This window comes from Octopus bimaculoides, chromosome 5, assembly GCF_001194135.2.
Source record: "Octopus bimaculoides isolate UCB-OBI-ISO-001 chromosome 5, ASM119413v2, whole genome shotgun sequence".
NCBI classification, from domain to species: domain Eukaryota; kingdom Metazoa; phylum Mollusca; class Cephalopoda; order Octopoda; family Octopodidae; genus Octopus; species Octopus bimaculoides.
The window spans coordinates 22,668,793-22,689,509 of NC_068985.1; the positions used below are offsets into that span (position 1 = coordinate 22,668,793).

Below are 20,717 nucleotides of genomic sequence, written 5' to 3' on the forward strand. Positions count from 1 at the left end.
AATAAAACATACCGTGGAGTAAAAATAGCAATTTATAATGTAGGGATTTAGGAGATTTCATGAGCAACCAGACATGTGTACCATCACTTTACAAAGACATGCTAGTTTTAAGGTATACATTTATGTTAGTATTGTAAAAGGCACACTGGATATAATTCACAAGCAACATAACTCATTTTCCCCAGAGAGAGAAAAAATAAACACAATCAGGAACAATGACAAAGCAACAGTAATTTATTGTAGTTGTTTAAAAAACCCAACACCAACCCAATCTGATTAAAGAAAAAGTAAAATCATGTAACAACAGTTGCGAAACCACTAGGATAAACATTCCAAGAGGTTCGATTAGATGAAGTAATTTTATGTTGCTATTGTATACACCGATGCCACACTCAGCCATAAGATTAAGACATAGAGTGGAATGAAAATAGCAGTTTATAATATATATATACACACACAAAATTTCATGAAAAAGTAGACGAGTACTGTCACTCTACAAAGACGTGCTAGTTTTAAGGTATACATTCATATAGTTTTATCTAAGTTTAGGAAAATCAGTTAAAGAAGAAGCCACCAACCTAAGTTGCTACTTTTTGGTTATCTCATCCCCATTAAAAAACTGGGTTATCTCCCCACTAATAAAAACCTAGTTAATGTGGCGACAATAGATTGGATTAAGAGAGATCCTTTGGCCTCCTCAATAGGCATAGTATGATTAATTATCAGATTCAGTAAAATGTTAAATTTTTCTTTGTTTTATTGAGGGTTAAACAACTTTTTTAGTTGAAGGAGATAACCAAAGTACCGATATTTCTCGTAAAACGGAGGGAAATAACCCAATTTTTTAATGGGGGTGAGATAACCAAAAAGTACCCCCAAAGTTATAGATACTTAAGAAATGTATGTGTCCATACTAGAGACCGGCACTGTCATGGTATTAGCTGTCAGAAGTGAATGTAGAAAAATCTGACAAGGAACGTTACTGCTGGTTTGAGTTGATTCTTTGGCTACTGACAGCTAATACCATGACTGGCCGGAGCGAGCTATCTGTCTGTCTGTCTCTCTCTCTATCTATCACTCGAAAGTTATTGGAACAAATTTGACACCTATATCCATGCGTTTGAAAACACACAGAGTATAAGGGTACTACTAAAGCAGAGTGGTCCCGAACGCGCAGTCGCGCGTCCGCGCTAGCTAGTCGTGAGTGGTCGATCCTATTATTTTTTAACTTCAAACTTCATTTGTTTTCTATTTAGATAAATTCTCTCTGTTGAAAATTATATTTTTATATTTTAAATAATTTGCAATTTCAGAAAATATATTTTTATATTAAATTTGCGTTTTCTAATTTGATAAATTCTACGGACACAAACAGGTGAACGAGTGATAGATAGATAGATAGATATAGAGAGAGAGATAGTGAGATAGACAGACAGACAGACAGATAGATAGCTCTGGCTAGTCAGTAGCCAAAGAATCAACTCAAACCAGCAGTAACGTTCCTTGTCAGTTCTACTTTCAATTCTGACAGCTAATACCATGACAGTGCCTAGAGACCACCTGGTATGTGATGGTCTCGAGTGTGGACGCTTGAATTTTGACTTGTAGATGTTTGCAGCAGACTGCTCCAGCTTTACAAAATAGACATTTAACAAAATAACTCAACAGAGAACATGCTCCTTCATTTTTCTTAAAGACCAGCTGGTTTTAAAAAGATATACCAAGGAATAAAATTGCCTATTATTACACTACCACTTGGCACATGGGTGTCTTACCCTTTTGTTGCCATATTTTTGATAAAATAAGCTGCTTTTGTTTAGTTAATTTTAAGATAATGAAGAATTTTATTAAAACAAATTTATGTCATAGAACTGGAGGCGGTCCCAAAAGGATTAGAGTCCAGTGTGCTGCATGTCTATGAGGTAACACACCCGGGGAACTCAGTATTATCACAAGAAAATATAAGTAAAAGTCATGTAACAACAGTTGCGAAACCACTAGGATAAACATTCCAAGAGGTTCGATTAGATGAAGTAATTTTATGTAGCTATTGTATCACCAATGCCACAATATGCCATAAGATTAAGACACACTGTGGAGTAAAAATAGCAGTTTACAGAGTCAAGAAAGGATCCACATTTAACAAAACAACTAGACAGACAACATGCACCTTCATTTTTCTCAACAAGACCAGCTGGTTTTAAAAAGGTAAACCAAGGAATAGAATTTTCCCAATATATGACTACTGAAATGATCATACACAAATTTATAACGATGCTTGCTTACTTAAATATTACACATACAGAATAGTGATCATGATGGTGTGGAGGGTATTTGTTTGAAATTTAGCTTCTTTTCAGCTGGACAATTAAGTTGGCAGCAAAAAGGCCATTTCCATGCGAGTAACTGCATACAGAAACGTCGATCACAAGAAGAGGACTCTCCAAGCTTGTAGGAATTCCTCTGGCAAAGGGATCGATGAAAAGGATTGTCAAATATATTGCTTATTCATTCACATTATTTTGACTTAATCATTCACTACCTCATATCTTCAATGATGTAATTGTATTCTTTGAGAATGACATTGTAAGGTAGGAGTGTGAGGCTGGTTATGGCCAGTTTCAATGCTAAAGTGTGAGCAGCAAGAGAACTATCAGGCCATGTAATGCATGGAAGAATCCTTCATCAGCTGATGGTCTTGTAGGGGTTGCAGTGCTGGGTCTGATTTACGGAGGTGGGAGATTTTGTTCAAAGCATTATTCTTTGCCCAAGTGTACTAATTTGGGAATGTAGTGGTTATGTATAGGGGGTGGGAGTACTTGGCTAAAAGGATGCGTTTACTATTGCACTCCTGTATGATAGCCCAGAGATGAAGAACATGCACTACCAGAAAAAAATTAGCACAGAACTAGCGGAGCCCCATCCAGTCAGGTAATATTGCATAGTATGCATATGGCAAAAAGATGAAATACCTATTTCAAGAGATGGACTTCTCCCAAGTTGATTTTCCTCATTGACTTACAAAAGTACACTAAGATAGGTATCTTGTAATAATCAACAAAGGAAGGAGATTAAAGATGAAAAGTGAATAAATAAAAACATTGTCACAACACTCTCGGAACCACTAAAGAATTTGTCGATAGCAGCTCGATTTTATGAAGTAATTAATGTAGCTATTATAAACAAGGTCCACATAATATCCTAAAAAAAAGGACTATGTGGGGCGAAATAGCATTTATACTATTATATTCCTTATCATCATTTAATGCCTACTATTTCATACTTGCACAGGTAGATTGTCTATGGTCAGATGCTTTTCCTATCACCAACCCTCACCTGTTTCCAAGCAAAGTAATATTTCTTCATGGTTGGCATATTTTCAAAAGAATGAAAACAAAGGCTACAGCGTGTGTGATGGCAAGTCTCATCTACAACTCTCATAACACGACAACTTCTTTCAAATGTTACTTACCAAATCTACAGCAGAAGACATTAACCAGAAGTGCCACACAGTTGGTCTGCGCCCAAAACTAAACCTAATTGGAAATAGCTGAAGAGAAATGTGAAGTTCTAGTGGAAAACTCCCCACTCACTTGTATACAATACATACGTTTATGATTTTGTGGTTTTTTAATGCCAACTTTTATTACGGAACCTTATAAAAAAAAAAACTTCATACTTATAAGTGAATATATCTGCATAAAGTTATATGAACAAAGCAAGAAGGCGATATTACGCATAACTAGCACAAAAATTATGCACACAAAGCTAAGATAGTACTTCATCAAAGGTAGTGAATTGAGGAAGGAAAAAAAAATCCCGGCTTTTTCTACAAGTCGAATATTAAAATTAAGCACAGTTACCCTACAGCTTTTATCATCTATCCTGAATTGCCTTTCAGCTCTTTCTGTTTAATCAATTTACCTTTAACCTGTATGCAGGTTTTCTCACTATTATAGAGTCCTGTTTCAACGAAGATATTCAACCACTATACACAATTGCATGGACCAGAAAATTTACACACAAATGCTGAGAGGTGGAAGGCAAAGCTTCTCCCTTTGTAATATAACGCACTAAAAACGAATAAAATAGCAACCAGATTCGAGGCAGTGTGGTTTCGAAGCCGATCCATACACTACGGGCAAAACTTCAATAGTCATAACTGAACAAATGAAAAGAAACAATTCTCACTAATTACAGCTAAAGCCAGGCATTTCCGATGCCCTTTCGATGTCTCGGGAAAATATATTAAGTTCTAAGTTAAAAAACCATTGTGTAGAGCTATAGGTTAAGTCCTGACATTAAAGATCACCATAGCTGCTACATCAGTACTGAAAGTCTATATCAAAGAACCATGTTGAACCCATCTCAGTACCCTTATTAGAACACTGTCCACATTACCTTTCTTGTAAACAATGAAATATTTTTCATCGGTCAGTTTCAGAAGTTTAGTTGGTCTGTAATCTTAAATGATATACTCACCATCTGCTTTCTGCATAATAGACGGTTCGTTAAGAATTTCCTGGTACGTATTGTAGCTGCGCTTTCAGCCTGAAATAAAATTCACAACAATGAATTCACCAGATGGATGTTTGAAAATAAGTGCTAAGTTCTTTTCAATCAGCCTGCTTTTGAAATTAATATTCACAAACTAAGAAGTTTTATATCGAACTCGAAGGAATGGACATGACGTTTTCGCTTCAGAAGCATTTGAAAGTTAATGAATAAAGGCGTAGTGCTTCTATTTAAATACCGTTCATAAACAAGCAAGTTATAAAGTGCAACATGTTGAGAAGTCGGCAGGAACCGAAAACTATTTCAAAAGATATTTCACTAAGAATGCCGTGTAATTAAACATTTACTTCAAAGCAAATGTAATGTAGGTGTAAACAATTATACCGAATTAAAACTTGAACTACTTCAAGTCATATGATTATAATTTTTTTCCAATTTATATACTGTATAGCAACCCATGTTGTAACATGTATAAAATCATATTAGTGTTAATTTGGTAATATTCAAAGTTACATTCCACGTGTTCTTGAAATGAAATTATTTTTACTTCGTTCCTTGATTAAAGAATATTTTACTGATAGTTTTTTAGGAATACTGAATTTAATACCGCTGTTTTCAATACCAACGATATATGAAATGCACCTCTACTAGCTCAGATATAAAATGAATTACGTCGCATTTGCCAAGAAGTGAGTACAAATTTGAATCAATATTAAATATATACAACACATGCACATCATTAAAATGGCGACAAGTGCCATCAACATGAGAAATAAAACTAAAAAATATAGCTTATTACCATTATTTTAACGGAAAATCTCAATTTTAAATAAGTTAAATTCTTAAGCAATTAAAACTAACATAATTGAGCCTATAAAAATATTTTAAAAAACGACGATTGTAAACGATTTAAAGAGACAATCTAACTTACCATGGTGAATGGATCAGTACAGATACCGGAAGAGGACGTGCAGGTCGAAAACCCGCAGTAAATTCAAGATTATATTATCAAGATTTTTATTTTTATAAAAGATAAATTTAGTAAATTATTATTTTTTTATAGTATAAAAAATTAATGCTCTTTTATAATTATACTTCAAAAGTATTACTAATAATTTTGTATTATCGATAGCTATTTGGGAGTAAATTAGTCGGTAAGTGAATGTTTACCAAAGTTTGGAGGTATTCATCAGTGGTTTCCTTGTCACAAGGTATTATGTTAAAAACAATCTTTGTGTGAGCTTTTGAAAGATATACAATAGAATCTTTCGTTAAACGAAGCTATCACAGAGAATATATGATCTTTTACATATTGTTTAATTAATTTATGTCCATCCCATGATAAAGAAATAGCAGGTCGTATTTCTTCGATGTAATTTCTTTAAAATGTGGTTTTCCTCTTCGAATGCACCTGAGGATGTTTATAGGTTTCGATTTCTCAGAGAATGTATATGCTTTAACCTGATACTTTTTTTCTCGACTATCGGTATCTCATCATTTATTTATCTCTAATCACACAAACAAAGCAATTGTATTTAATAAAATCTAAGAGAGTTTATTGAATATATCCATTATCTATCTGCATATGTTTATACAAATAGAAATTAGCCTTATATCAAAGTTTATCTTACCCGTGCTTATTGTTCTCTTTTAATTTGTAATATGTTACATTGAGTTTCTATGTGTGTTGACAAACATTTTAAACCTTATTGTTTTATTATATGTCGGTTTATGCAATATAGATATGGTTCCTTACAGATACCAACTTATCTATCATCTCCCAATCAATACGTCATTTCCTCGGCATTACTGAATAACTTGGGTTTCCTTTCGATTAAAGTTGCGTTCTTTAAATCCTGAAATTTGAAGACACTCCCTTCTTCTAGCGGAAGACACACTACCAGCTTTAATAAATATTGACTAAAAACAATATATAAGAGCCAACGACTGAACCTCAAAGTTGTTACGATTTCGACATCTATGTATGTTAACCCTAGTTTCTGAGGAGGGTGTTATGTAGAATATCTTTCGTATGATCTTAAGAAAATCCAACAGTGCTGGAGCCTAGGTTAGCCCTGTTCCAGCTGACTAATAATCAAGTATGTTCCAGTTATAACTATCCCGTTATTTTTCATTTTATGAAAGACAGTGCTTAAGCTAACGAAAGTGCTTTCGATTAAAAGACCAAATCCAACATTTCCCAACGAGAGAACCTCCACCTGGTCGCAATACCTGCTAGGGGAAAAAAAGGAAATCTCCCCCAAGCCTCACTCTACCGTCTTAAAAAGAAAGAAAGAACACTCTCTCTCTCTCTATATATATATATATATATATATATATATATACACACGCACACATATATATGATAACATTATGTCTGTAAAAAGACAGTATGTTTATGGTTGTAAGGTACAATAATAATATAAATTTGAACATTTGTAAAACGTATGAATACTGTTGCAAGTAACCAAGCAAAATAATGGAAGTAATGTTTATTCAATATTGTGAAAGTATTAGTGTTCTGTTGTTTCATTTTCTTAAAAATTGAAATGCTGTTCCAATTTGTTTAACAATAAAAATGTAATTGGAAATACTAACAAAAATATTTCTACACTTAAGATGTAAACGAAATACATTTACGAGGTAATCATTTGAATTAAAAATATTGAGAAAACATTCTTAGAGAAATGATACAAAATTCAAAAAGAATGTTTCTATAGAATTTGAAATTCTGTGGCTTTAATTTTCTACATATATTTATGATTATCATTTACATTCAAAACCTTGTGAAAAAGTAAAAGAGTACAACCCTAAGGCACTCATTAATGAATATTCAGGTATTCTGTAATAAATCCAGTATTTGAATGAATATTTCTGTAGCCGGTACTCTTCCTGTAGCTAACCAGTCTTTCCATGATGTAGCCCTGGTGCTTGTCAATCATTGTAGACTGATGCAATACAATTCCATCACATTATTTTTATAACCCTCTTAAATACCACCCACTTACAAAATAATAGAAGTCATTCGTTGTTATGTATTCTGATGTATATTTCTAATATTATTTTCTTTATTGTTTTGGTGTTTTAGTTTACATATGATGAGTCATGGGACCTCCCCTAAAAAGCTAAAACAATGTACGCTTGATGATCTATTCAATAAAAGATCAACACCTGGACACAAAGGTATGTGTAATTGTCAATCATTTAAATTTCCTAGTTATTTCCTTATTTTGGCAAGGATATTGAAGCATTGAACTAGGATCATTGATGTATCCAGTTCAGTGATTTTGGTTTAAAATTAAACACTATGAATTTTGCTCGATCATCATACTTGAGTTGATATCCGTTACAAAACAGACTTTGTATTCTGTAAAAAATTATGTTTATCCCTTGATTACCTCCATAATGTTGGTTTCTTTAATATTTGTGGTGACTGGAGTCAGTACTAACATTTGTATGAAGCTGAATTCATAAAGTTGTAATATTTTTGCTTTTCCTTGTTTAAATGTTCCCCACTCTTCAGATTTCATGGATGTCAGAGATGTGAAGGTTACTAAGAAGCTTCATTCCTTCTACTTCTCAGCCATGATAATTCTGTAAGAAGTATTGCTGTTGAGAAAGCTCCTACATTTGCTGCCTGCTTTGCCTCCTGCACACACTTGGTAAATCTTAAATCTCCTTCAGAACTATCCCTCTTCATTCCACCAGGTTCGCCATATTCACCTCTGTGAAAGCACGTCTAGTTGCTTCAAACCGACAAGGAAGTGAGCCCTGACAATGTCCCCTCTTTCACTCTCAAATAATCTACCCTAGAACTTGCCAAATTCTTCAAACTTTCTGTCTGTCTGTCTCTCTCTCTCTCTCTCCCTCCAAAAACCTACCATAGTCTTTGTAAATCCACTTCAGTGCATGCCGTTCCCAAAAGAGCAACTCCTTTGACCCTTCCAGCTACTGCCCAATCACTTTCAATCAGCTTTGAGATGTTAGAAGTGAGACAGTCATTAACAACCACCTTCTCCATCACCTTGAAAATCTCTCCCTTTTCAATAACTCCTCTTAATTTTGTTTTGTTCCATGGAATTTCCATGGGTCACATTAGTTACTAATATTTGCATATTTATTGTAACTGTGTGGTGAGAGAGAAACAGATGAGACTGATGATGTTATTTATTACTTCCTTATGGAAAAAATAAAGTTTAGGGAGAATTATATCAATAAATAAGATTTATAAAAAAGGAAGTATATTGCAATTTCTAGTGTATATGTAACACTATTTTATACTTAATTTTAACTGAAGAGACTAGGGTGTAATTTATACATGAGGCAAAACTGGTATCAAATTTGAATATGAAGGGAAATAATATTGCATCAAGATTTGACACCAAATTTTAAGTGCTACTTAAAATTGAGAAAATACAGTAGTTTTTAATCTCAAAATATATCAGAAGTGAAGTGAAAAATATTTTCAGTTTAGCTAATAAAAATAAATAAAAATAATAGCATTACTAGGATAATCTGTAATTTTCAATTTGATAGTTATGTACAAACATTCATTGAGATGTTTCTAATGGATATTGTATTGAATATCTCTCATACATTTTGAAATATATATATTCATATATTTTTGACTTCATAGCTACAATGCAAGATTCCTTCAAACGTGATGATAAAGATCTAAAAGTTACTGATTCTCAACCAATTCTGGATAATAAATTATCAGAAAGTGATGACTTGTTGGGAGAAAAGAGGTAATTCCTTTACTATTCCATTTATTTTTCTCATTCTTTTTTTCTTCTTTTATTTAAAGATTTATATAACTTCTATGCGTTTATTCTTGTATGTTGGTTTGAGTTTATGGAAAAATGTCTAGGAACTGATTACAACTGTTTCTTTAGTAGTTAGCTTCCATGAGAATTAAGAGTCTCTTTTACAGTAAGAATCATTTAAGGATATATTCCCTACTTATCTCTGCTATTTGGCTGATCTCAATCCAAGTGGCACAATTGTTGTTTTGGACAATGACTTCTGCTCCAGTGTTAAGGAATGTTAGCTCTGTCTTGGCAAACTATTAGGTTGGCAACTAAGTTCCTGCCGTTTTTTTAAATTTAAATTTTTTAAAAGGTTTAATAAAAAATAACAACTAATTAATCAATAATGTATTCACCCTTGTTGTTTACAACTTCTTCTCAACGTTCAACAAGTTGGTAGAAATCCCCCGATTTTGACTCGAAAAATTGATTCAACCAAGCTCTCAAATCTGTATCAGTATTGAATGAAACTCCGTGCATAGCATTTGAAAGAGATCGAAAGAGGTGAAAATCCATTGGTGCCAAATCAGGAGAGTACAGCGAGTGTGGCAGCACTTCCCAGCCATGCGTTTGAATGGCTTCCTTGGCCATATTGGCAATATGAGGGCTGGCGTTGTCGTGCAGTAGAAGAACTCCATGCTGTCGATTAGGTCTTTTCTCTTGAGTTGTTCCATCTGTTGAACACAGATTCCATGTTGACCATTTGGTTCCGTTCAAGCGATTTGTAATGGATAATCCCTTCCCAGTCCCACCATACACACAACATTGTTTTACATAGATGAAGATCTTGTTTCACACGCAGTGTCGTTTGTTTACCGGGGCTAAGCCATTCCTTACGCTGCTTCATATTGATGTACAGGCACCATTTTTCGTCACCAGTAACGATTCAGTAAAGAAATCGTTGCTTGTGTCCATGAGTTGAGCGGTGACGAGCAAGCAAACCAGCGGAGATTGTGGCTTGTTGATTTTGTTGGTTGGCATTAGGAAGGGCATCCAGATCAGATTAGAGCCTGGTGCAGCTGCTGGCTCTCCAGACCTCAGTCAAACTGTCCAATCCATGCCAACATGGAAAATGGACGTTAAACGATGATGATGAAGATGATGATATTTGTGTGTGCATGTGTATGTCTTTGTGTTTTCTTTCTGCCACTACTTGTGTCAGTCTGTTTTTGTCCCCAAACTTAGTGGTTCACCAAAAGAGACCAGTAGCATAAGTAACAGGTTTTAAGAAATAGGTGCTGGGGTTGATTTGTTCAGCTAAAATCTCTTCACTGACCCTTCAATGTCATTCTAAAAATAATCAGTCATATCATTGAGCTCTCAAAGCTATGAGATTATTAAAAACAATGAATAAATACCATAAATCCTCGAGTATAATCCGCACTTTTTTCCCAAAATTTAAAGGTCAAAATTTCTAGTGCGTACTATATACGAGGTTAAAAATGTAAAATATTTTCTAAGTGATAAATATGTAAAGGCAGTTTATTTAATATTTATTTTTCACGGACGTTATTACTGTTATTTCTTTATCTTCTGCAAAGTGCACAGAAAAGCTACATGTCTGCATTATGTTATATATACAATAATAATAAAGGACGTTACCGTATATACGTTTACAAACCAAGGACGTTATATAGACCTCCTTGACTCAAGTTAGAGAAGGGGTGCGTATTATACACAAGGTTTAGGTTTTTCAGAGGTGCAGCCCCCTAAAAATCCCCTGCGTATTATACTCGAGGATTTATGGTATTCATTACATTTGACAGTAATCTGAATGCAAAAGGATTAAACAGGATATTTAAAAAAAATTTTTTTTTCTTTTTAAGAATTCAAATGGATGAAGACTTGAGTGAGTATATTTACTAATACTTTATTTCTTAAAAACGTTTGAATGATGTTTAGCAGTTATAACAGTTTTAAATGTCATCAGAGACAATTACTTACAGAGTAATAAGACAGCTTTTTTTAGAATAAAATATTTAATTTTTCTTGTAAAATTAGAATGTTGAAAATTGACAATTATTAGTAAGCTAGAATATTTTGCATCTTAAAACTTCTGGACGAAGTGGTTGTTAGTGGCATGCTGTCTTTATTGCTGTGTTTTGTAGGAGGTTGTAAGGGTCATGAAATAATGTTGCCCATCTATCTTCTATGTTCACTATTCTGAGGGTAGAATCCTCAGGCACCTCATCTGTAGGGTCCTGTCAGAAACAACTGTCATTAAACTTTTTCTCGCTGAATTCCTAAGCACGAGCATCTGATACTATGGACATTATTCAGCCATCTTGATCATGGTCTACCATAGGAATAATGTTGTTACTGATAAAATTCATAATCAGAGGATTTAAAATTTTAACCATTAACCTCAAGTTATGCTTAGCACCAATAACAGTTCTTGAGTACTGTATCTTTGAGATAATTTTTGGTTTATACTTTGCTATTAATAAAACTTCTGTTGCTGATCTACAAAAGTAAAACAAAACAGCTTATGGAATTTTAAAAACTTTCAGTATTTAAATTAGCCACATTTTGCTCAAATATTCTACCTGTTTTATGTTCAAACTGGACAAATCCAACCTCTCACACCTAGCCATTTTAAAAGGAATCAATCACATCATCAAAATCTCAATGCTACAAGATAATACATGATTAATTCAAAACAATGTGAACAAATAAATATTTCATTTGACAAAATAATCTAAATGCTAAAAGGTTAAAGGAAATTGTTGTTTATATTGCTAGATACTGTTAAATGTTTTATCTCTTTCTTATTTCTAGCTGACAGTCAGTCTTCCTTGAAATCTCTGCATGACACAGCATTTTGTATAGATAATACTAATGTAATTGAAGACATCCTTGAGTATGCAAAATATTTTTCATTTTAGTTGTATTTTGATATTGTACAAAACCTTATTTGCATCATCTCAAAATCCTTATTTGACTGTTACATCATTATTGAAATGTTAAAGAGTTTACTTAGTGTTTGATAAATAATTTTCCCTCTTCTAAATGTAATATTTCTTATATGCTTAGAAATATTTTAGTTAAGATGGTGCATTTGGCTGAAATAGTAGTTCATTGCCATTCTGTTCAGAGCTAAAATTGGCTTTACCGTTCATCTCTTTAAGGCTGTTAAGACAAGTTCTATTAATATATTAATAATTAATTAAACCCACTGTACCTCTTCTTATAGAAAATTGGCCTTGTAGCTTGTCAAAATAAATTTGTTTGATTAAGATATATATTATTTAAATATGCTTACACAAATATGAATAACTTTTATCAAAGTACATCATCTTTATATTGTCTGATATTATCACACCCATTCTAGGTTGGTAAGTGTCATACTTATATTCTTTTGTTATTTGAAGAGAGCAACAAATGATAGAACATCCTTCTACATCCAACCCTCAACCAAGCTCCAGTGACTCAAAATTAATCAATGCAGTCCAAGGTTATTTTGATGTGCAGGAAGAGAATGATGATGAACCTCAGCATAATGTAAGAGATAGTCTGCTTAATTTCTAACTTTCTTTAGCATAACAGAGCAAATATATTTAGTGCAATGAAATTCACTAATGAACACATTAAACAAGAAAACTTCATAAAGTTGTACAATTGCTTTATGTTTCTAATGATTCATTCTGAAAACATTTCTATGTTAGTTTCACCGTCAGTTTTAATTAGATAATCTTTATCAAGCATTACCTTTGGCAATGAAGAAATACTTTGGTATGGTTTTCTTAAAATTTCGTTGGTTTATCACCATGGTCTTTACCTGTTCAGATTTATCAAATTCAAAGCCATCAACATAGGGAAAATGGTACATCACATTACCAAAAATGTAAAGTGATTAGGAAACTGGTTTATGACTGTAGACATTATGAATTCACTAGAAGATCTGATTGGAACAAGTACCAGATCATCTGGTGTTTTATCATGAGTCAGATTAATCTACCATTTTCTTTACACCATAGAACTGAAGCTAAGTATTAGCTTTTAAGAAGCACAGAAGGCCAAAGAGAGAGAAGTGACTTGGATCAACAAAAAAATAAATAATAAAACCTATTTTATTTCTTAAGGTGCTATTCTGATAAACACTGACCGACATACGAATGTAAAGCCAATGTACTTATATAAATAATATGATCAAGCTGTGGAAGTTTTATACTGGAAGCTTTGTCAGAAATGGGTGTTTGAAGGAAGAAGTACATGGGACAGTCACTGGATAGAAAGAGTACTTGAGTCAGAAATATGCAAAATTTTGTTGGATTTTCTAATTCAAAAGGATAAGAAGATACAACATAGCAAGCCAGATATTACAATAATAGACAAGGAAAATCAAATTTGTTTACTGATTGATCCATCATGTCCATTTGATTCCAGGATTGGGAAGAAAGAAGATGAAAAGTTGAAAAAAAACAACCTCTTTAAAATGTATGATTGTGAGGATTTGGAACATGAAATTTATAAAGGTTATACCTGTGATAATTGCTGCATTAGAGACTGAATGATGACATAGACAAATGATTAAAGATCAGAATGGAATGTTTTGTTGAGCTTCTACAAAAAGTTTGTCTCTGAAGAATAGGAAAGATCATGAGAAGGGTTTTGAGTACTCGACGGCATATTGAGATCATGGGGGTATCTAGGGTTACATGTAGTAACTTACTACCTGCTTAAATTCTGTCAGGAATAAGACCAATCTTAATTCAAGTCTAATAATAATGAACTCATTGTATACAGCACTCAGACATGCTATAATTTGTCAGAAAAAAGTAAATGAAGGGAGAGAAAACACCAACAAGGCAACTAGAAGATTCAATAATAGTCATAAGTTCACGCACAGTACACAGAATAAGACACAAAAAGAAAGTAAAGTGGACAATAAGAGCCATAAAGAGGAGAGGGTGAATAGGCATGTCAAGAATAGTGTCAGTAAATTTCAGGGAGCATGGAATTTTTGAAGGATGCAGTTTCCTGACTTAGGTGAGTTTATTCCCTGCTTTGACAGTTCTGAGAATGAAAAAAATGTTTATGAAAGTGATGGCTGCTGAACTATTTTTGATTTTATAAGAAAGTCCACATTCCTTACGAAAAAAAAACTTGTGGAAATATATTTGATGAGTTTCTGTTGGCACTTCGTCGCTTACGACGTCGAGGGTTCCAGTTGATTCGATCAACAGAACAGCTTGCTCGTGAAATTAACGTGCAAGTGGCAGAGCACTCCACAGACACGTGTACCCTTAACGTAGTTCTCGGGGATATTCAGCGTGACACAGTGTGACAAGGCTGACCCTTTGAATTACAGGCACAACAGAAACAGGAAGTAAGAGTGAGAGAAAGTTGTGGTGGACGAGTACAGCAGGGTTCGCCACCATCCCCTGCCAGAGCCTCGTGGAGCTTTAGGTGTTTTTGCTCAAAAAACACTCACAACGCCCGGTCTGGGAATCGAAACCGCGATCCTATGACTGCGAGTCCGCTGCCCTAACCACTGGGCCATTGTGCCTCCACATTTGATGAGTAGCCAATGGTTAAATTAATCATTATGATCCTTTTTGTTTATATTCTGTTTTGCGATTTCTTAATATAAATCTATGATTGGGAAAAAAACTTTCTTTAACCCTTGTGTTTCAGAATTCCTATCCAATTGAGAAAATGCATTGTGCTCCAACCCCTTGGTCAGAACTTTTCCCCAATACAAATAAGGAACATTATATTATGTTTACATTACCTGTAAGTATTTTTTATGTTTCTTTTTTAGTCATTAGATCTAGTAAACTGATATCAGTGTAGTAATAAGGTAATGAACTTTCAGTTGATTGCTCCTGTAAATTAGTTATTGTTTGTTGCTTGGCCCAACATTGGCTTTGTTCAAGTAGTCCTACGATAAAACATGTTTCAACCATGTTCATTCCAACTTTTTCTCAGACATACAAGTGCAGGCATGGTTCGGGTTGAGAAGCTTGCTTCCTAACCATGTGGTCTTGAGTTCAGTTCCACTGTGACACCTTGGGCTTCTACTATAGCCTCGGGCTGACCAAAGCCCTGTGAGTGGATTTGGTAGATGGAAACTGAAAGAAGCCTGTTATATAATTGTAAGTGAATATATGTTTGTATCTCCTTGTCTTGACGTCACATGATGGTTGTAAATGAGTGTCACTGTCATACAAGCAGTGTCAGTCATTTCCAATCTTCTGCAAAAACATGTCTGGCCTTGGGGAAGTATTATTTTGCTTGGAGATAAGTGAGGATTAGTTGACAGGAAGGACATCCACCTATAGAAAACCTGTCTCAATGAATTCCATAGGACCCATACATTGCATTTTGCTCACTTTGATTTCCAATAAAAACATAATCAACATCATCATCGTTTAACGTCCACTTTCCATGCTAGCATGGGTTGGACGATTGACTGAGGACTGGTGGACCAGGAGGCGACACCAGGCTCCAATCTGATTTGGCAGAGTTTCTACAGCTGGATGCCCTTCCTAACGCCAACCACTCCGAGAGTGTAGTGGGTGTTTTTACGTGCCACCAGCAAAATGAAGTTGATAACCTGAAAATGAATTTAATAACTGAAAATGTAATAACCTGAAAACATTATAGTGTCAGGTTAAATACACTACAGTGTTTAGTTTCCAAATTAGCTGGTATCTGCTTTATCTTTAATTCTTTCTTGATCAATACCTAATTGTTCACTGGGGTCAGTTCAACTGAGATTACCACTGACCTGTAAATGTTACCCTTGTGCCTAGTCTTAAAGAATCAATATGATAAATGTTTGTGGTAAGTGTTGTAGCATCTGTACAATTCCTGATTGTAACTTTTTCATTTTATTTACATTGCTCATGCTTTCTTGAACTGCATCGTATTTCATTTCTCTTCTCTTATAAACCCAGAACTTTGCTAACCAATAAGTGAACTTCTACATGATCATTTGCCCTGCTACAGTTAGCTGCTAAAGCTCCCTCAAGTCATTCCCTTTTATCTTAACAACAGAAGTCAGACATATTTAGATTTGCTGTTTTGCAGCTAGCAGCAACAAAATTCCAGGGTTTTGTTCTTTTGTAAGTAATTAATATAATTCAGGTTTAACTAGAGAAGTGCTGTTTCATTATCTGAATAAATTATGTTGTTTGTACTTGACCACAGACCCCCATGAATATCCAGCAACTGTTTGGGATAATATTTAAATATACCAATGGTTTAGTGGTTAAAATATTTGGCTCATGATCATAAGGTCGTGAGTTCAATTACTGGTGGCATGTTGTGTTCATGAGCAAGATACTTTATTTCATGTTGCTCCAGTTCACTCATCTGGCAAAAATGAGTAGTACCTGTATTTCAAAGGGCCAGTCTTGTCACATTTTGTGCCACGCTGAACTCCCTGAGAACTGTCTTAAGGGTATGTGTGTCTGTGGAATGCTCAGCCATTTACACGTTAATTTCACAAGCAGGCTGTTTCCATTGATTGGATCAACTGGAACCCACATTGTTGTAACCAATGGAGTGCCAGGTTTATACACTCTCAATTCAGCACCACAATTGTATTTCATTAATTGCTAAAACCTCTGTGAATGTGGTGGATAAATGTTGATGTTAAACCAACTGTATCCATTTTGCTATTGAGCGATTCATTATTACTAGTAAGACTCATGTAAATTCCACTGAATGGAAAAAATTAAGAGGATCTATTTAAGAAAGAAAGGATGATTTGCATTTTTATAGTATTCATAATTTAGCATTCTTAAAATATTCTTGATGTTCGTCTACATTCATTTCCTCATGTCTATGTCGGTGTTGTCTTTTTCCTCTTTTTATCATATCTTCTTGCTGTTCCTCTCTGATCTGTGCTCTATATCTGTCTATCCTTCCGTGGGCAGCTTTGCAATGGTGTTTCTTGTGAATCCAGAGTTGCGGCTAGATTAACCCTTATAAACAAATATCAATTTTTTAAGCAAGCTGACAATAAATAATTAGGAGAGTATTGTAGTTTGCTTGAAGCATTGTGTATTGTTTGTAAAGAATAAAAGTTTAGAATGGTACAACAATGCACTATAGAAATATAACCAAATTACAACAGGTATATAGTCCATTTTTTGTTCTATAGTGCATTGTTGTACCATTCTAAACTTTTATTCTTAATAAATAATTGCACTTATGTGTATGCGATGGTCGCTATAAAAAAAAATTTGTTCAATAAAAAAAATACTTTTCAATATCACCACACCACCACCACCACCGCCTCCACCACCACTGCTATCTGCTTCCTTCTCTCTCAATATAACTGCCTCCCCTGTCCATCTGTCTATCTACCTTCAACTAATTTTTTAACCATGTAATAAATATTCCTTCCTCACCCCACTGCACATAGTTAACACTTCTCTCTCCCTCTTTTTTCTTGTCTTTTTCTGTCTTCGCCTCTACCTTCAGCTGACCATGTGACCATTTGGACTAAGTGTATTAAAAGTAATCACCTTTCTCTACTTTTTCTTCTCTTCTTTCTTCACTCCTCCCTCTCTCTCACTTACTCCACCTCTCACTCATTCCACCACCACCTCTCTAACTAACTAATGTATAACGGGCAAAGGAACAAGCAGAATATATAGATTAATAAAAAATGTTAATAAATATTTATTATTATTACTTTTTTATTTCATTTAGGATGGCTATGACTCTGGAAAAGATGATATCCTTCCTAAACCTAGTTCAGGAAACCTCATAGACTGCTGGGATGAGAACCATGTTAAGATGCCGTGTTCCATACAAAGTGAATGTGTTGTTGAAAAACAAGTTTGTATTTGTTTTATCTCAAACTTCAACTAAACCATTTTAGTTTAAACCCTTTTCACTTAGTTATGAAGAAACTGTTGTAATGTTCTCACAGAAATCATGAGTTTCAATCCCGTTTGTTTTTTAAAGTAAAACTTTAATTTAATTCTAGAGTAATCTTGAATTTAGTGTTTTGTTAGCTGGAAATACTCAATTCAGTTCCTGTTAGAGAAAATAATGCAAAGCCTATCTAATACTAAGCTTTCAGGTTAAAGATTTCAATTGTCTTGAATCTTGCATTTGTACTTGGGCTGGAGTTTTGATTCAGTTTGTGATGGCCCATATGCAACTATCCAGCTTATGATTCCGTTTAACTTGTCACGTATCCACCACTAGGTGGCCTCATGTTGTTTGCAATACATACTTCTGTGAAATAGACTCGATTCATCTTTTCATGTTTTTAAATGTGATCGTTTTGCAATTTAGAGATTTGCATATTGTTGAGTAAAAGAAGTTTTGCAGACTCAGCTTACCATGGATGGTATATTTGCTGATTAGTTGCAGTAGTAAAGAAAAGCAACAACTGCAACAATTTTATGTTACTATTCACTTCACAAGTCTTCTTTCAGAAAATTGCAATGTTCTGGAACTTTCTTTTTGTCCAAACAGAAATTCAAGTAGAGCATTAGTCTCATCAACTTCACAAGTTTGGGAAGGCTTTGAGAGACAAGGGCACAGCCCTTTTTATTCAGGATAAATAATAATAAACTGAGTAGTGGCAGCAAACTGCATTAATTTTCCAGCCCTACATAAGCTCCTGTTATAAATATAGATGTTGAGAATATTGTCTGGGTTGTTACAAATATGGTCATTGACATATTTTGACTTGGAGAAGACTTCATTCTGTAATCTGATAGATTTTGAGAAATCTAGCTGTATTTAAATGGTTTCTGAAGAGTTTTCAAAATATGTATGATGGGACTAAGAACAAAATTGGCAGTGAGGAGTTTATTGTCTACTAAAGCTCTTCTTTCAGGTTCTTTTGGTATATATTTTATATTTTTACTGTAGTTGTTTAAGTTAAACTGAAAATAGATGTAAACTGATAGAAAAATAGTTCTCATTTGTAAGTCACTTCTATAGTGTGACTATATTGATAATGTATGTTTGCTCTTAGCAAATAAATAAACTTGCAACAATGAAACAATCAAACTGGAAATATTAAGAAATATAATTGTTTGTGTCTGTGAGGTAGGAAGAAAGTAAAACTTTGTAAATTCAAATCTGAATTTGACTATATTCTTTTTTCTATGTATGTATATTTAGCTAAAGGAACGCTGGGAAGTTATCCAGAATGCATTAATATCAAATATAAAATCACCCCAGGAACTTGAGGTATGTTATTGAGAAAATATTCTGTTTCATACTTTTTGTACAATACTTCAAGTTATTGTCATTTAACAAATTGTCTCTGCTGGTATGATGTTTTTTTTTAATCTCATTATGTTGTTCAGAATCCATATGAGGAGTACCCAAAAGTAACCGGAAATGTTCTCTTAGGGACAAGCCTGTTGTAGTTCAGGCTTCCGCTGCTAGAAGCCACTTGATGTGACCCTCAGGCATAAGTTTGCCAACCAGCGTCATCGAGTAATGTTGTGCTGCCATGTGGTGTGTCTTTCTTTGTTGATTTTTCATGTTGCTCCCGTTCACTCAGCTGTAGAAATGAGTTGTGACATCACTGGTACCAAGCTGTATTGGCCTTTGCTTTTCCCTTGGATAACATCGATGGTGTGGAGTGGGGAGGCTGGTATGCATGGGCGACTACTGGTCTTCCAAAAACAACCTTGCACAGATTTGTATTTTAGAGGGGAACTTTCTAGGTGCAATTCCATGGTCATTCATGACCGAAGGGGTCCCTTACCCTATATATATATCATCGTCATCATCATAATCATTTAACGTCTGTTTTCCATGCTGGCATGAGTTGGATGCTTTGACTGGGGACTGACAAGCCAGTAGGCTGCACCAGGCTCCAATCTGATCTGGCAAGGTTTCTACAGCTGGATGCCCTTCTTAACACCAACCACTTTGAGAGTGTAGTGGGTACTTTTTACATACCACCAGAACGGGAGCCAGTCAGGTGGCACTGGCATTGACCCACGCTTGAATGGAGCTTATTATGTGCCACCATGTATATCCAAATTGAGGGAGTGGACCCAAATTTTTGACCTCTTCCTTCAATTCTCTTACCTACCATTTTATTTCTTCATACATTTATTTATTTATTTTTTTACTCCATTCTTCCAGCTTCATCACTCATTTTAAATTATATCTCCAGTGAGTTAATTTGAGATTCCTTAATGACAATGTAACATCATCATCATCATCATCATCGTTTAACGTCCGCTTTCCATGCTAGCATGGGTTGGACGATTTGACTGAGGACTGGTGAAACCGGATGGCAACACCAGGCTCCAGTCTGATTTGGCAGAGTTTCTACAGCTGGATGCCCTTCCTAACGCCAACCACTCAGAGAGTGTAGTGGGTGCTTTTACGTGTCACCCGCACGAAAACGGCCACGCTCGAAATGGTGTCTTTTATGTGCCACCCGCACAAGCC

The 20,717-nt window shown here is 34.5% G+C and overlaps 2 protein-coding genes across 3 annotated transcripts in view; one reads left to right on the forward strand and one right to left on the reverse strand.

Annotated features, from left to right (window-relative positions):
- The window catches only part of LOC106882905 (40S ribosomal protein S24), an 11,067-nt gene extending 5,546 nt beyond the window's left edge, over positions 1-5,521 (reverse strand). For both annotated transcript variants that reach the window (XM_014933734.2, XM_014933733.2), the window contains exons 1-2: positions 5,447-5,521; positions 4,483-4,551 (exon numbers count right to left, since the gene is read on the reverse strand). In XM_014933734.2, the coding sequence (XP_014789220.1) occupies positions 4,483-4,551; positions 5,447-5,449 (72 nt within the window). In that variant the 5' untranslated portion in view covers positions 5,450-5,521. The remainder of the gene's footprint in view (positions 1-4,482; positions 4,552-5,446) is intronic.
- Positions 5,522-5,660: 139 nt separating this feature from the next.
- LOC106882902 (poly(ADP-ribose) glycohydrolase) overlaps positions 5,661-20,717 on the forward strand; it is a 46,959-nt gene continuing 31,902 nt past the window's right edge. The window contains exons 1-9 of the mRNA XM_052968022.1: positions 5,661-5,726; positions 7,604-7,698; positions 9,152-9,263; positions 11,150-11,172; positions 12,102-12,183; positions 12,695-12,824; positions 14,961-15,059; positions 17,991-18,119; positions 19,425-19,493. Coding sequence (XP_052823982.1) covers positions 7,611-7,698; positions 9,152-9,263; positions 11,150-11,172; positions 12,102-12,183; positions 12,695-12,824; positions 14,961-15,059; positions 17,991-18,119; positions 19,425-19,493 — 732 coding nt within the window. The 5' untranslated portion in view covers positions 5,661-5,726; positions 7,604-7,610. The remainder of the gene's footprint in view (positions 5,727-7,603; positions 7,699-9,151; positions 9,264-11,149; positions 11,173-12,101; positions 12,184-12,694; positions 12,825-14,960; positions 15,060-17,990; positions 18,120-19,424; positions 19,494-20,717) is intronic.